General features: G+C 46.0%; 2 protein-coding genes across 2 annotated transcripts in view; both read right to left on the bottom strand.

The window, feature by feature from the left end:
- The window catches only part of ahcyl2b (adenosylhomocysteinase like 2b), a 51,947-nt gene extending 42,244 nt beyond the window's left edge, over window positions 1-9,703 (bottom strand). The window contains exon 1 of the mRNA XM_062517811.1: window positions 9,318-9,703. Coding sequence (XP_062373795.1) covers window positions 9,318-9,629 — 312 coding nt within the window. The 5' untranslated portion in view covers window positions 9,630-9,703. The remainder of the gene's footprint in view (window positions 1-9,317) is intronic.
- A 2,375-nt stretch (window positions 9,704-12,078) lies between these two features.
- Window positions 12,079-15,000, bottom strand: part of sult4a1 (sulfotransferase family 4A, member 1) — a 16,940-nt gene continuing 14,018 nt past the window's right edge. The window contains exon 7 of the mRNA XM_062518023.1: window positions 12,079-14,675. Coding sequence (XP_062374007.1) covers window positions 14,563-14,675 — 113 coding nt within the window. The 3' untranslated portion in view covers window positions 12,079-14,562. The remainder of the gene's footprint in view (window positions 14,676-15,000) is intronic.

The following is a 15,000-nucleotide window of genomic DNA, read 5'->3' on the forward strand; positions in this document are numbered from 1 at the left end:
ACACACACACACACACACACACACACACACACACACACACACACACACACACACACACACACACACACGCGGTTGCCACCCATTTTTATGTCAAAACTTTTCCATGGCTTCGAGTAGCTTTCAACTCAATTCTGTGGGCAGCACACACACATATATATATCTCTTTTTCACATACACACATACACACACACACACACACATACGCAAGTAATGACAATAAAATAGTGCACAATATATAATTAAACTTATATTTTCTTATTGCTTAATCAGAGAAGTTTAAAACTAGTGGCATTGTGTTCCATCGGTGACTCTTGGTAACTAGACGGCTCTGCAGCCTCACAGCCTCACACCTCGCGTCACATCACACATGTTTATTATATATTACATACACACACACACACACACACACACACACACACACACACACACACACCTATATCTCTTATTCACAAACACACACAGGCTCTGAAGCCTGCAGCCTCACAGCCTCACACCTCGCGTCACACCACACATATCTATTATATATTACATACACTAGTGTTGTCACGATACCAAAATTATGACTTCGATTCGATACCTGCCATAAATACCTCGATAGTCGATACTGAACCGATACCACGGTGAAATTTTAAAATATCTGAAAAAAAGATCAATAATGGTCTGGTTCGGTTTCACTTTAACCAGCTTGTTCCTGTCCGGGTTTTTTTTTTTTTAATAGCAAATTACACTAATACAAATTATTATTATTATTCCCCAGTATAGTATGAGCATAATCTCTTGTTTGTTAACATATTTGCCGGCCACTTTTCTTTAACATTTCCTGTAAAGGGAGTGGACAAGTTAGCCTACTTTAATATTTCATGAGTTTGATTATCTGACTTTCAGAGACCATCATTTATAATTGTTATATCCAGACAATATGCTCAGTAGGACGCAAACCTCCACCAGGTGTAGAGAAATGTTAGTTTAATTTAATACACTGTGCAGGTCAAATCTGGGCTCATCATAAAGTCACCGCACGTTCATTATTTTTTAGTCCATAGTTTTTTTTATTGTTTGTTACAAATTACAAGTGTTAAAATTATAAGCAAGTTAGCCTACTACTCAGTGGGCCATCTGATGACGCCTACATGAGGTCTAGCCTGCTGAAATTAATGTTTGGACTCTATACATTCTGGCTATGGGCTCTAGAGAGTTTGTAGCCTAGCTCATATCTAAGAAATAATAAAAAAAAAAGGCGGACTACATGCCATAATAAATATTACCAGAACTGATTGAATGTTAAATAGATCGTTTGCAAGTTATGCTAAAGTTACAATTATCAGCGTGAACATTGAGTCATCTTGCAAACAGACAAACAGCAAACCCCAATGAAAACATTACCTCCGTCAAGGAGGTTTCTTTGCTTACAGTCGTTATGCCTCATCAAAATTCAGTGTTGAAAAAATAGTTTTCCAACTAGCCTACAGGATACACCACACTCGTTTCACTTAGGCTATAGTTTGTGGATACGATTGGGGCTGATCATGGTGTTTTCAATCAAATTCGCTGACCTCTGTCTTTGAATTCGTTGTAAAGGTCGGGATGTCTGTCCACAGGGTGCTGTGCGAAGTTGGACGTTGCCTGCATGCTTTTGTTTACATCTCTTGTGTCTGTGGGCTTGCCTTCACTGTCGACACATGCGAAATAGCTCCAGACTTCAGTTCGCCCGTCTATTTGATCAGCAAGCCGAGGACGGTCGGCAGACGCTCCTGAACCTGCAGCCATCTCTCTCCCTCTCACTCACACACTGCCTGCTGCGTGCACACACTGTGGCTGCGTGTGAGAGGGGAAAGTTAGCCACGCCCACTAGCCTCTGCGTTCAAGGAGCATGGCTGATAGTTGGAGCAGCTTCTTGCACAGACACGGAAAGTTATTTTTAATAAAGTATCGATACTGAAAACGTCGGAAATCGTATTGTTTTTTGCGTTAAGGCATCGTGATACCTTTCTAGTATCGATATATCGTGCAACACTAACATACACACACACACACACACACACACACACACACACACACACACACACACACACACACACACACACACACACACACACACACACACACACACACCTATATCTCTTATTCACAAACACACACAGGCTCTGAAGCCTGCAGCTACAGGTAACGCATCACACCGCACGTCGCGTTGCTATAGGTAACGCATCACACCGCGCGTCGCGTTGCTATAGGTAACGCATCACACCGCGCGTCGCGTTGCTATAGGTAACGTATCACACCTCGTGTCGCGTTGCTATAGGTAACGCATCACACCGCGCGTCGCGTTGCTACAGGTAACGCATCACACCGCGCGTCGCGTTGCTATAGGTAACGCATCACACCTCGTGTCGCGTTGCTATAGGTAACGCATCACACCGCGCGTCGCGTTGCTATAGGTAACGCATCACACCGCGCGTCGCGTTGCCATAGGTAACGCATCACACCGCGCGTCGCGTTGCCATAGGTAACGCATCACACCGCGCGTCGCGTTGCCATAGGTAACGCATCACACCGCGCGTCGCGTTGCTATAGGTAACGCATCACACCTCGTGTCGCGTTGCTATAGGTAACGCATCACACCGCGCGTCGCGTTGCTATAGGTAACGCATCACACCTCGTGTCGCGTTGCTATAGGTAACGCATCACACCGCACGTCGCGTTGCTATAGGTAACGCATCACACCGCGCGTCGCGTTGCTATAGGTAACGCATCACACCGCGCGTCGCGTTGCTATAGGTAAAGCATCACACCGCGCGTCGCGTTGCCATAGGTAACGCATCACACCGCGCGTCGCGTTGCCATAGGTAACGCATCACACCGCACGTCGCGTTGCTATAGGTAACGCATTACACCGCACGTCGCGTTGCTTCAGAGGCCCTTTTTTGATCAGCCAGGGGAGACGGGAGGCGACTGATCAGGGGAGACGTGAGCTGATCAGGGGAGACGCATTACACAAGCACAGCATGGTAGTGGGCATGGGAGAGCAGTGGTAGTGGGCATGGGAGAGCAGTGGTAGTGGGCATGGGAGTGGGCATGGGAGAGCAGTGGTAGTGGGCATGGGAGAGCAGTGCCTCTAGTGGGCATGGGAGTGGGCATGGGAGAGCAGTGCCTCTAGTGGGCATGGGAGTGGGCATGGGAGAGCAGTGGTAGTGGGCATGGGAGAGCAGTGCCTCTAGTGGGCATGGGAGTGGGCATGGGAGAGCAGTGCCTCTAGTGGGCATGGGAGTGGGCATGGGAGAGCAGTGGTAGTGGGCATGGGAGTGGGCATGGGAGAGCAGTGGTAGTGGGCATGGGAGAGCAGTGCCTCTAGTGGGCATGGGAGTGGGCATGGGAGAGCAGTGCCTCTAGTGGGCATGGGAGTGGGCATGGGAGAGCAGTGGTAGTGGGCATGGGAGTGGGCATGGGAGAGCAGTGGTAGTGGGCATGGGAGAGCAGTGCCTCTAGTGGGCATGGGAGTGGGCATGGGAGAGCAGTGCATGGTAGTGGGCATGGGAGAGCAGTGGTAGTGGGCATGGGAGAGCAGTGGTAGTGGGCATGGGAGAGCAGTGGTAGTGGGCATGGGAGAGCAGTGCCTCTAGTGGGCATGGGAGAGCAGTGGTAGTGGGCATGGGAGAGCAGTGGTAGTGGGTAGTGGGCATGGGAGAGCAGTGGTAGTGGGCATGGGAGAGCAGTGGTAGTGGGCATGGTAGTGGGCATGGGAGAGCAGTGGTAGTGGGCATGGGAGAGCAGTGCATGGTAGTGGGCATGGGAGAGCAGTGGTAGTGGGCATGGGAGAGCAGTGGTAGTGGGCATGGGAGAGCAGTGCCTCTAGTGGGCATGGGAGAGCAGTGGTAGTGGGCATGGGAGAGCAGTGGTAGTGGGTAGTGGGCATGGGAGAGCAGTGGTAGTGGGCATGGGAGAGCAGTGGTAGTGGGCATGGGTGAGCAGTGGTAGTGGGCATGGGAGAGAAGTGGTAGTGGGCATGGGAGAGCAGTGCATGGTAGTGGGCATGGGAGAGCAGTGGTAGTGGGCATGGGAGAGCAGTGCCTCTAGTGGGCATGGGAGAGCAGTGGTAGTGGGCATGGGAGAGCAGTGCCTCTAGTGGGCATGGGAGAGCAGTGCCTCTAGTGGGCATGGGAGAGCAGTGGTAGTGGGTAGTGGGCATGGGAGAGCAGTGGTAGTGGGCATGGTAGTGGGCATGGGAGAGCAGTGGTAGTGGGCATGGTAGTGGGCATGGGAGAGCAGTGCCTCTACATTGGACTGCTGAGTCTCAGAAGTTTTTTGAGTTTTTTTAGTTGTCTTGAGTAGGTATGTGTGTGTGTGTGTGTGTGTGTGTGTGTGTGTGTGTGTGTGTGTGTGTGGGTGTGTGTGTGGGTGTGTTCATATCTGGAATATTACATTAAATAACCATGTGTGTGTATACACACAATACTGCATTAAAATAAAAATGTGTGTGTGTGTGTGTGTGTGTGTGTTCATATCTGGCCTACACACAATTCATGAAGAGCAATAGTTATGACAGAACCGGTGTTCTGAGAGAGCGCAAAACCAAGCCATAATCCTGAACACACACACACACACACACACACACACACACACACACACACACACACAGCCCCGAGAGGCTTTTTGGTTGAGTTCCAGCTCCGACCCCATTAAAGCATGACACCAGATGTCACATAGATCCATGTACCAGTCTGCTCGTCACTCACACACACACACACACACACACACACACACGCACACACACACACACACACACACACACGCACACACACACACGCACGCACACACGCACGCACGCGCACGCACACACACACACGTACACACACACACACACACACACACACACACACACACACACACACACACACACACACACACACACACACACACACACACAGAAAATAATGTATCGCACACACAGGCCTTGTTTATGCGTAAACATCAGGGTTTAAAATCATCAAATCAGCGTAAAAATCTGCATTGGCGGGTTGGTGACGTAACTTTGCTTCACTGTAAACTTTCAGCACCACAACAAAACGTTTATAGGCTACGAACTTCGTCATCATTGCATACGTTGGTGGACTACGTTTTGCATTTAGTGACCCTCACTGTTTACTATCGCTAGCCCAAAGAAGAAGAAGAACCATCGCTAGCTTCACCTGACCATTGCTAGCTTCACCATGTGGAAAACAGCTGATGGATTAGTCAGATCAAGTGAGCATGCTAGTTAACCTACACACACACACACACACACACAGCTGATGGATTAGTCAGATCAAGTGAGCATGCTAGTTAACGGTGACGTTAAGTCGTCATATCAACACAATGCCATTTGGTCGAAGCATTCTAGAGAGCTCAATGTTGATTTTAAAGGATCTTCTATAGCAAGTTTCGCAGTGTAATTCAAATTCTGTTGTGTTATATTATGCACACACGGTTGTGAGGTATCTGAAAAAGTACTTCCGCGATTTCGAAAATCATTATAAACGATGACAGAAGCTGTATTTCGCTGCTAAACTTGCTATAGAAGATTGTTGAAGACCAGTAACCACTCTGTGAGCTGCATATTTTTTAAAAACGAACGTTTAGGGGTGTTTTAAGGACAGAATAGTCCATGCACAAAGCGAGCAATGTTAAAGCCATACAGAGCTCCATTCTAAAGCTGCCAAATTCCACAAACAGGCTCAATCGTCGAGATTTTGGTGTCAAACACTCCTTTTCATGCTAGGCAATACAGAAAACAGCAATACAGGCTTAAAGTGTAAAATATTCCTTTAATAAATACAAGTTTTAGTTAGCGTGTTGTTTTACAAGTTAGGCTACATGTTCTGAACATATCTGTGTTCTGAGTAGCAGGTGTTTTATAGGAGGAAGAGGTAGAATTGGAGAAATGCCACGACACAAAGCAGTTTCACTCAAGTTCTCGTCCTTATAGAGACAGCCACCTATTTAACCTCACATCGCCAATACAGTGTAGGCTATGACTCAAAATACCTAAAGTGAAACGTTTCCAGCAAATTAATCTTCTAACAATAATTAATTATACAAAAAATTTACAAATATTGTAGGCCCAATATAAGCCAAGTCTGATAAGCTAAGTAGCTTGTCTGACAATCAGCAGGCATGTCACAACATGTGGCAATTAGATATTACGTTACAAATTACAGATATTACAGACATAAGATTATGTTAGATATTAGACTACATTAGATATTACAGATATTAGATTACGATAGATATTACAGATATTAGATTATGTTAGATATTACAGATATTAGATTACGTTAGATATTGGATTACGTTACACTACATTAGATATTACAGATGAGATTACATTAGATAGTACAGATATTAGATTACGTTAGATATTAGATTACGATAGATATTACAGATATTAGATTACGTTAGATATTAGATTACGTTAGACAACATTAGATATTACAGATGAGATTACGTTAGATATTACAGACATAAGATTACGTTAGATATTAGATGTGCTTTCTGGGCTAGTCGATTATTGCCATTAGATATCAGATGTACTTTGATGTCCTGTTTTTAAATCCATTTTTATTGAAGCACACACACGCACACACAAATCACATTCACACACACACACCAGACTAAATCAATTTCAATCACTGGTCTTTTTATCCACTAATCTCTGTGTGTTGTCATATCTGCCTTGTACCATACACCATAAATCGTGCCTCGGTTGCCAGTGCGTGTGTGTGTGTGTGTGTGTTATATCTTTGTTCCATACATCATAAATTGTGCCTCGGTGGCCTCCGTGTGTGTGTGTGTGTGTGTGTGTGTGTGTGTGTGTGTGTGTGTGTGTGTGTGTGTGTGTGTGTGTGTGTGTGTGTGTGTGTGTGTGTGTGTGTATGTGTGTGTGTGTGTGTGTGCGTGTGTGTGTGCGTGCATGTGTGTGTTCATATCTTTGTTCCATACACTATAAATCGTGCCTCAGCGGCCAGTGTGATACACCCCGGAATAGTCTAGATAGATAGATAGATACTTTATTGATCCCCAAGGGGACTAACTCATTAGGGGCAGCCGTGGCCTACTGGTTAGGGCTTTGGGCTTGTACCCAAAGGGTTGCTGGTTCAATCCCCGACCAGTAGGAGAAATGTGTGTGGGGAAGTTATTGAGCACTGCTCTCCCATCCACAGCTGAAGTGCACTGCCCTCCCATCCACAGCTGAAGTGCACTGCCCTCCCATCCACAGCTGAAGTGCACTGCTCTCCCATCCACAGCTGAAGTGCACTGCCCCGAGCACCGCTGTATGAGAGCAGCTCACTGCTCCGGGTTAGTGTGTGCTTCACCTCACTGTGTGTTACATGCAGGAGCAGTAACACGCCAGGAGCATGAACACACACATACACACAGATTTGGTTGTGTGCTCCTTTTTTTATAATAAATGTATTCCGAGAGGACGAGCAGCAACGGAGAGATATGGGGTTGAACCTGGTGGCACTAGGACCTCAGAGAGAGATGGGGTTGAACCTGGGGGCATTAGGACCTCAGAGAGAGATGGGGTTGAACCTGGGGGCACTAGGACCTCAGAGAGAGATGGGGTTGAACCTGGGGGCATTAGGACCTCAGAGAGAGATGGGGTTGAACCTGGGGGCATTAGGACCTCAGAGAGAGACGGGGTTGAACATGGGGGCACTAGGACCTCAGAGAGAGATGGGGTTGAACCTGGGGGCATTAGGACCTCAGAGAGAGATGGGGTTGAACCTGGGGGCACTAGGACCTCAGAGAGAGATGGGGTTGGATTTGAACATGGGCGGCACTAGGACCTGAATGTGTCATGATGTCTGTCGACCATCACGATGGACGATGATATCGTCCATTGGCACAACCCTATCTTCCACTATGAAGTACACACACACACACACACACACACACACACACAGTAATGTACCCCCCATTAACACGAGGACCCTTACGTGAGTGGCGTTCACAGACAGATGAGTTTGAGTAATAACTACTGAGTGAGCTGCAGATGAGTTTGAGTAATAATTACTAAGTGAGATAGCTAACACAACCCCACAAGGAACAGAGAGAGAGAGAGAAAGAGAGGGAGAGTGAGACGGAGAGAGAGAGAGAGAGAGAGAGAGAGAGAGAGGGAGAGGGAGAGAGAGAGAGAGAGAGAGAGTTCGCTGTGTGACAACTGGCTAACCCCATACACTCTCTCTCACACAAACACACACTCTGTCTCACACACACACACACACTCTCTCTCACACGCTCTCTCTTATGTTCACACACAGTGTCATGGAGAATTTGAAAAATGTCTCACCCACCATATGCAATACCTGAAGACAACTTTTAGTCAACTCACACCATACTGCGGTCATCCTTTTAAACTTGTGCTACTACAACTTATTATCATTATAATTATTATAACGTAAGGGTATGTGAAAGACAGTGGTGTTTGTGTGTGTTCTCGTCAGCATACTGAGATGAGCTCTTATTTAACAAGTTTAAGTGAACACCAAAGCAACTTTTGTTTGTAAACAAATGTCTTTATTTGCACCCAATCCGGAACGAGCTGTCCTTTCGCCCCTCTGGTGTAGGATGCAACATGGCAGCACACCGATAACTCCGCACCAGCCGTGATATCACGCGTGAAAGCACTGGCTTATCCAGATCATCAGGATGCGACTAGCAGGGCTGTTTCAACACACCGCGTCCATAGTCGCCCGCTGCACAGCAACTGCTCTTCAAAACTCAGCAATTCCCCACAAACCAAAACATGACGTGGTCAACTCAAACACAAGTTACCCCTCGACTCTCTCTCTCTCTCTCCGAGTTTACCTTCATTTGGTATTCTGGAGACACGAAACCAGTTGAGTGTATACTGCTATGTACATCAGCAGAGTTTACATAAACGCTGTGTGGCGTCGTGTCATACCAACACAAGACTTCAATCCGGACATCACACACTACTTTGACCGTGGTAGCAACGTTGCGTGTATCTGCAACGCCACGACAGCGCAGTGCACCCAAACACAGGGATGACACCAAGACAAGTACACGTTGTAGTACGAGGGATGAACGTGAAGGAAAGACTATCAGCCAAAACTGAGACCCAGCGTGACACCCTCGCTCCTCGGAAGTATCGAACTGACCCCTGACATAGCGCGCTAGCTAACGTTGGCTTATGGAATACGAGCATCGTCACACAATGCCGGAGAACAGCTAACTATTAGCTAGCTAGCTCAAATCCGTTCAGGTCTCTCGCACAAGAAAACAAAGATAGCGAATTACACCGTAAAACCACACATTACCTTTTTCATCCTCGGGGCTTCAGCAACAGTACCGTCTTGGTTCACAAAAGCCTCGCCACCGTTTTGTTGCTGGTCAGTACGCTTCATAGCTGAAGCCTGCGGCATCTTCGTAGGGTTCGGGCTCGGGTCTGCCCTCACAGTGGGCTCCGCCGTTGGAGACGTAGCCGAGGACCCAGTCGCAGCAGACTCGGTTTTGGTGCCCTCTTTCTCGTCCGACTTAGAGGCGACGGGGGAGATAGGAGACAAGTCTTTGCTTGGGACGTCTTTTAATTCGACCTCGGCCATTTTCGCTGCCACAACCTGAACTGACATCGCTGCAATTACAAGTCCTTTTTCCCCAGCACTGACGTGACACGAACGGATACGAATGGTGGAACGAGTACAAGCAAAGGATTCTGGTAGTTGGAGTCATCAGCGCGAATTGCAGTCCCAGATTAGACACGCTGTGTAAGATATATTTTGTAAATCCAGAACACACATCATGATAGAATAAGTAGTTAGATAGATCGTTGAAACTTATAGAGCACTTTGTTCACTAAGCTCCACATTTCAAAATGCCGACAGTCGCCTGCAGATGCTATTGGCGGAAATGTGATCTCTAGGCCTACTTTGTATCAAAACAATGGAAATATTAAATATGGCCTCTATTTTGTATTAAAAGTTTAAGTAGCCTGAAGTAGGTCTCTTCTGAAGTTATAAATACGAGCGGACACATGCACCCTCACACGCACAGGCAGATGGACCCGATTGCAATACCCTCTGCCCCCTAGTGGGGACAAAGTAAATTTCACTAAGTTACACACGCGCCAACATCAAGACTCTCCAAATTGCTGCTTCCTCCATCAGGTCAACAGCATTTTTAAAGTCTCTCTTTATTGAAGTAACCCAGTCTATCGCTTTAAGCCTAAACTGTATTAATTTTATGAACTTTTTTAATGACAAAATTGAAACAATTAGAGGTAAGAATAACAATCAACCAATTCCACCAAATATACACACTCCATTGCTAAATGACAACGAAAACAAAACAGAATCACATAATGCGAATTCATTTACACCTGAAACTCACCTCTACAATTTGCTCATCAAAATCTGTTACTAGTCTATTAGACCCTGTAGACCCTACTCACCTTCGTAAGACCGCTCTCCCCTCCTCGATAATGCTTTAGACTATAAATAATTCACTGCTATTAGGGCATGTACCACAGTCGTGTAATGAAGCCATTCCTCAAAAAACCTAGCCTTGACCCTAACAACCTTTTGTTACCACGCACCCCTCCTCTGGAATAATCTCCCTCCCTCAATTCGATTAGCAGACACCCTCCCCCTATTTTTAGTAAAACACCAAGTGCTTTTCATAGGTATGGTGCAGTGTGGAACTTCAACCACCTCAGGGTCTAATTGGAACGGACCACCTCTGCTGTGGGCTTGAGTGACTGGTGCTCCAGTCATGCGTCCCATGGTGGCTACTGACCACACCTGTGCTGGTGCTGACTACCCTCCACCATGCCTTAGCTATGCTGCTTTAGCATAGCGCTGTCATGTGTCACGCCGTACAACTCCTCTTCTCCCCTCTCCCTCTGTCTCTCTCAGCTCTCCCTCCTCTTTCTGTCTTGTGTGTGTGTGTGTGTGTGTGTGTGTGTGTGTGTGTGTGTGTCAGCTCTCCCTCTTCCTTCCTCTTTCTGTCTTGTCATTAAATCCCGCTCTGCTCCCTCCTCTCTTAACTCTCACTCTCTGCCTCTTTCTCTCTATAGTATCACATTATATATCACCATCATGACTATAGTATCACATTATATATCACCATCATGACTATAGTATCACATTATATATCACCATCATGACTATAGTATCACATTATATATCACCATCATGACTAACTCACTCTCTGCCTCTTTCTCTCTATAGTATCACATTATATATCACCATCATGACTATAGTATCACATTATATATCACCATCATGACTAACTCACTCTCTGCCTCTTTCTCTCTATAGTATCACATTATATATCACCATCATGACTATAGTATCACATTATATATCACCATCATGACTATAGTATCACATTATATATCACCATCATGACTAACTCACTCTCTGCCTCTTTCTCTCTATAGTATCACATTATATATCACCATCATGACTATAGTATCACATTATATATCACCATTGATACACCAATTAACACTAACCATCATGACTATAGTATCACATTATATATCACCATTGATACACCAATTAACACTAACCATCATGACTAACCCCCCCTACCCCCCCTAAATTTCTCTTCCTTCCCTCATACCTCACCTGTGAGTGTGAGGTAAACCATTACCAGTCATCAGCCATCCACACTACAGTTTACTGATAGAGCTGTATCACATATCTCTATTCTCATATGAATTATCTTTCATGTGTTATCCACACTACAGTTTATAGATAGAGCTGTATCACACATCTCTATTCTCATATGAACTATCTTTCATGTGTTATCCACACTACAGTTTATAGATAGAGCTGTATCACATATCTCTATTCTCATATGAACTATCTTTCATGTGTTATCCACACTACAGTTTATAGATAGAGCTGTATCACATATCTCTATTCTATTCTGTGTGTGTGTGTGTGTGTGTGTGTGTGTGTGTGTGTCATATCTCTATTCTCATATGAACTATCTTTCATGTGTTATCTCAATGTGTTGACACTACAGCAGTGGTGAAAAGTTCTCAACAGAATAACATGACAATCTCAACAAGCGGTCTGAAGAAAGAGCTTTATTATTAAACTAAAACACAGGCATAAAAGATTCCTAAATGAGGCTTAACGATTCTTTAAAAGCGACATGACAAAACACAAGTCAAACATGGAGCATGTGATGCCAGCAGACAATCATTTGACATTCAGGCCACATGTGCAGAGAGTCAGAGAGATAACACACACACAGCTGCATACACAGCGCATTGGGCACGCAATGTGTGTGTGTGTGAGTGTGTGTGTTTCTGGGGGGGGGTCTGTGAATGTGTGTGTGTTTGGGGGGGGGGGGTGAGTCTGTGTGTGTGAGAGGGGATGTCCTGATAACACACTCAATTCCAACATTCAGAAGTGTATTGATTAACTCATGTGTACTGATTAACTCCAGAGTGAATTGATAAAGTCAGGAGTGTATTTATTTATGAGAGAGTTCTATGGCCGCTGGTGGGTACACACACACACACACACACACACACACACACACACACACAGAGACACACACACAGTCTTCTATAACATAAACAGAAGATGCAAAGACACAACTTAGACAGTATTGTACGGTAGCCGGTACCATAACAACCATCTACTCCTGAATGCTTTGCTGCAAGGAAGGGGAGCAATTCCACGTACACAATGAACATGTTGCTGTGGCAACGATGGCTAGTGGGAGAGTTAACTGTGGCCACCCCCTCAGGCCTGACCTCTGCAGGACAGCATGTGTAATTGCACATACTGGAAATGCTGTAGATGGATATAAAACCTATATCACACTCAGGTGCCTTATTCTAAGACTTTCCGTCAAATGGCAGATGATACCAAATGCACACACGAACACACTGCAAAGGTGTGGAATGCTAGTATTCTCTGTGTGTTGGTATCAGCCTGAGGTCAGGGGTCATCTGAACAGCTGAGATCAGGGGTCATCTGAACAGCTGGGGTCAGGGGTCATCTGAACAGCTGAGGTCAGGGGTCATCTGAACAGCTGAGGTCAGGAGTCATCTGAACAGCTGAGGTCAGGGGTCAGTTAGGTTTCAACATGAGGGATATATTTGAATACGCGGGGAGGGATGAGGTCCATCTCTCTGGTGTAGGTTCTGAGTTTGGTTTGGGTCTCTGGTGTAGTTCTGGTTTATGTTTCTGGTTATGTCTCCTAGATATTTGGTGTTGGCTCTGGGGTTGTCTTGGATATGTTTTTAAGATGGATGAGTATGGATATTTGGTTCACGGCGTGGGTTTGATTTGGCCTGGAAAGAGCTACACCGTTCCAGTGCATTTTGACTCCCTTCATGACAAAGAAACTACTGATGTTCAGAGAAAACTGAAACAATAATCTGGTCCTACAAAGGGTGATAACTTCTATCTATCCAGGTGAAGTGTGATGAGTTGAAGAACCTAGGGTCCTAGGGTCAGGCTCTAGGTGAAGAACTTAAGGTTCTAGGGTTAGGCTTTATGCAGATCTCTCCCTGTCTTTGCCAGACGAACGTATGGGTGACCCCTTAAGTTGCACCCTGACCCCAAACCCTGACCCTGATTCTAATGGGTTCCAGAAATAGAAGAACATATCTGAGGGACAACATGGCACGAGGCAGTCTCAGATGATGAGGGTCCAAGTGAAGGTTAAGCTCAGGGGTTAAAGTGAAGGTTAAGCTAAAGTCAAGGAGTCTAGAGGCTCTGGGGTTAAAGTTTGACATCAAGGTCCAGGGTTAAAGTGAAGTTTAGAGTCAGGGGTAAGAGAAGGTTGGGGCCAGGGGTAAGAGAAGTTTAGAGTCAGGGGTAAGTGAAGTTTAGGGCCAGGGGTAAGAGAGGGCTGGGGCCAGGGGTAAGAGAAGTTTAGAGTCAGGGGTAAGTGAAGTTTAGGGCCAGGGGTAAGAGAGGGTTGGGGCCAGGGGTAAGAGAAGTTTAGGGCCAGGGGTAAGGGGTAAGAGAAGTTTGGGGATTGCTGGAGATGATCAGAGGCAGTCTGACACAGGCAGGGTTGAGGAAAGAGCCTGGACAGTTCTGGTTAGATTGGATTAGGGTTAGTAAACCTTAGGAGCCTGCATGGTTATGGTTAGGTTAGGATTAATTTAGGGTCAGATCAGGGTAGCTAAGGGTTATGGTTAGGTTACGTTAGGGTCAGATAAGGGTGGTTAAGGGTTATGTTTAGGTTAAGTTAGGGTTAGATCAGAGTGGCTAGTTAACCCTAGTAGCCTGCAGCTGAATAGAGACATCGGTGACTGATCCCTCATTGGTCACCTGGTGGTTCTTCAGCTCCCAGAGGCTCCCCTGGTGGCTAAGGTGGTTGGCCGCTAGACAGGCATGAGCTGCCAGGGTCTCTGTGATTGGCTCGCTGCTGGATGGATGTTGTGACGCGTGCAGCCCAACATAACGTGAAGTGAGATCAGCAGGGCAGTTTGGATATTGTGACGTGACGTGACGTGACATGACGTCAGCTGGGTTGTTTGACTGAGGCTGTGGGTGATATTGTGGGTTGAGGTGACACTGAGACTCCTCATAAACCAAAGTCAAAGGTCAGGTCACTCTTGCCCATCTTCTGTCGGTACACAGTATCAAACTTGTCGTTCATCGACACGGTGAAGACTTCCTTCCACGAACCCACGCGGCCTACAGACACAAATAAGCACAAACACAAACATTTGGTTCTCTGGGCGTCAAGCTGAATTCTATAGAATGCTCCAATACTGACGGAACAAGAGTGCAGTGTGTGGACTATCATCAGGCACTACCCAATCAGCTTGCACTATCATCAGCCACTACCCAATCAGCTTGCACTATCATCAGCCACTACCCAATCAGCTTGCATTTCCATAAGAATCTCTGTCAGTATCTCTGTGCCAGTAATAATCTCTGTGTGTCAGTAAGAATCTCTGTCAGTATCTCTGTGCCAGTAAGAATCTCTATGTCTGTCAGAATTAGTCAGTTGACATTT

This window comes from Sardina pilchardus, chromosome 17, assembly GCF_963854185.1.
Source record: "Sardina pilchardus chromosome 17, fSarPil1.1, whole genome shotgun sequence".
Lineage (NCBI taxonomy): Eukaryota > Metazoa > Chordata > Actinopteri > Clupeiformes > Clupeidae > Sardina > Sardina pilchardus.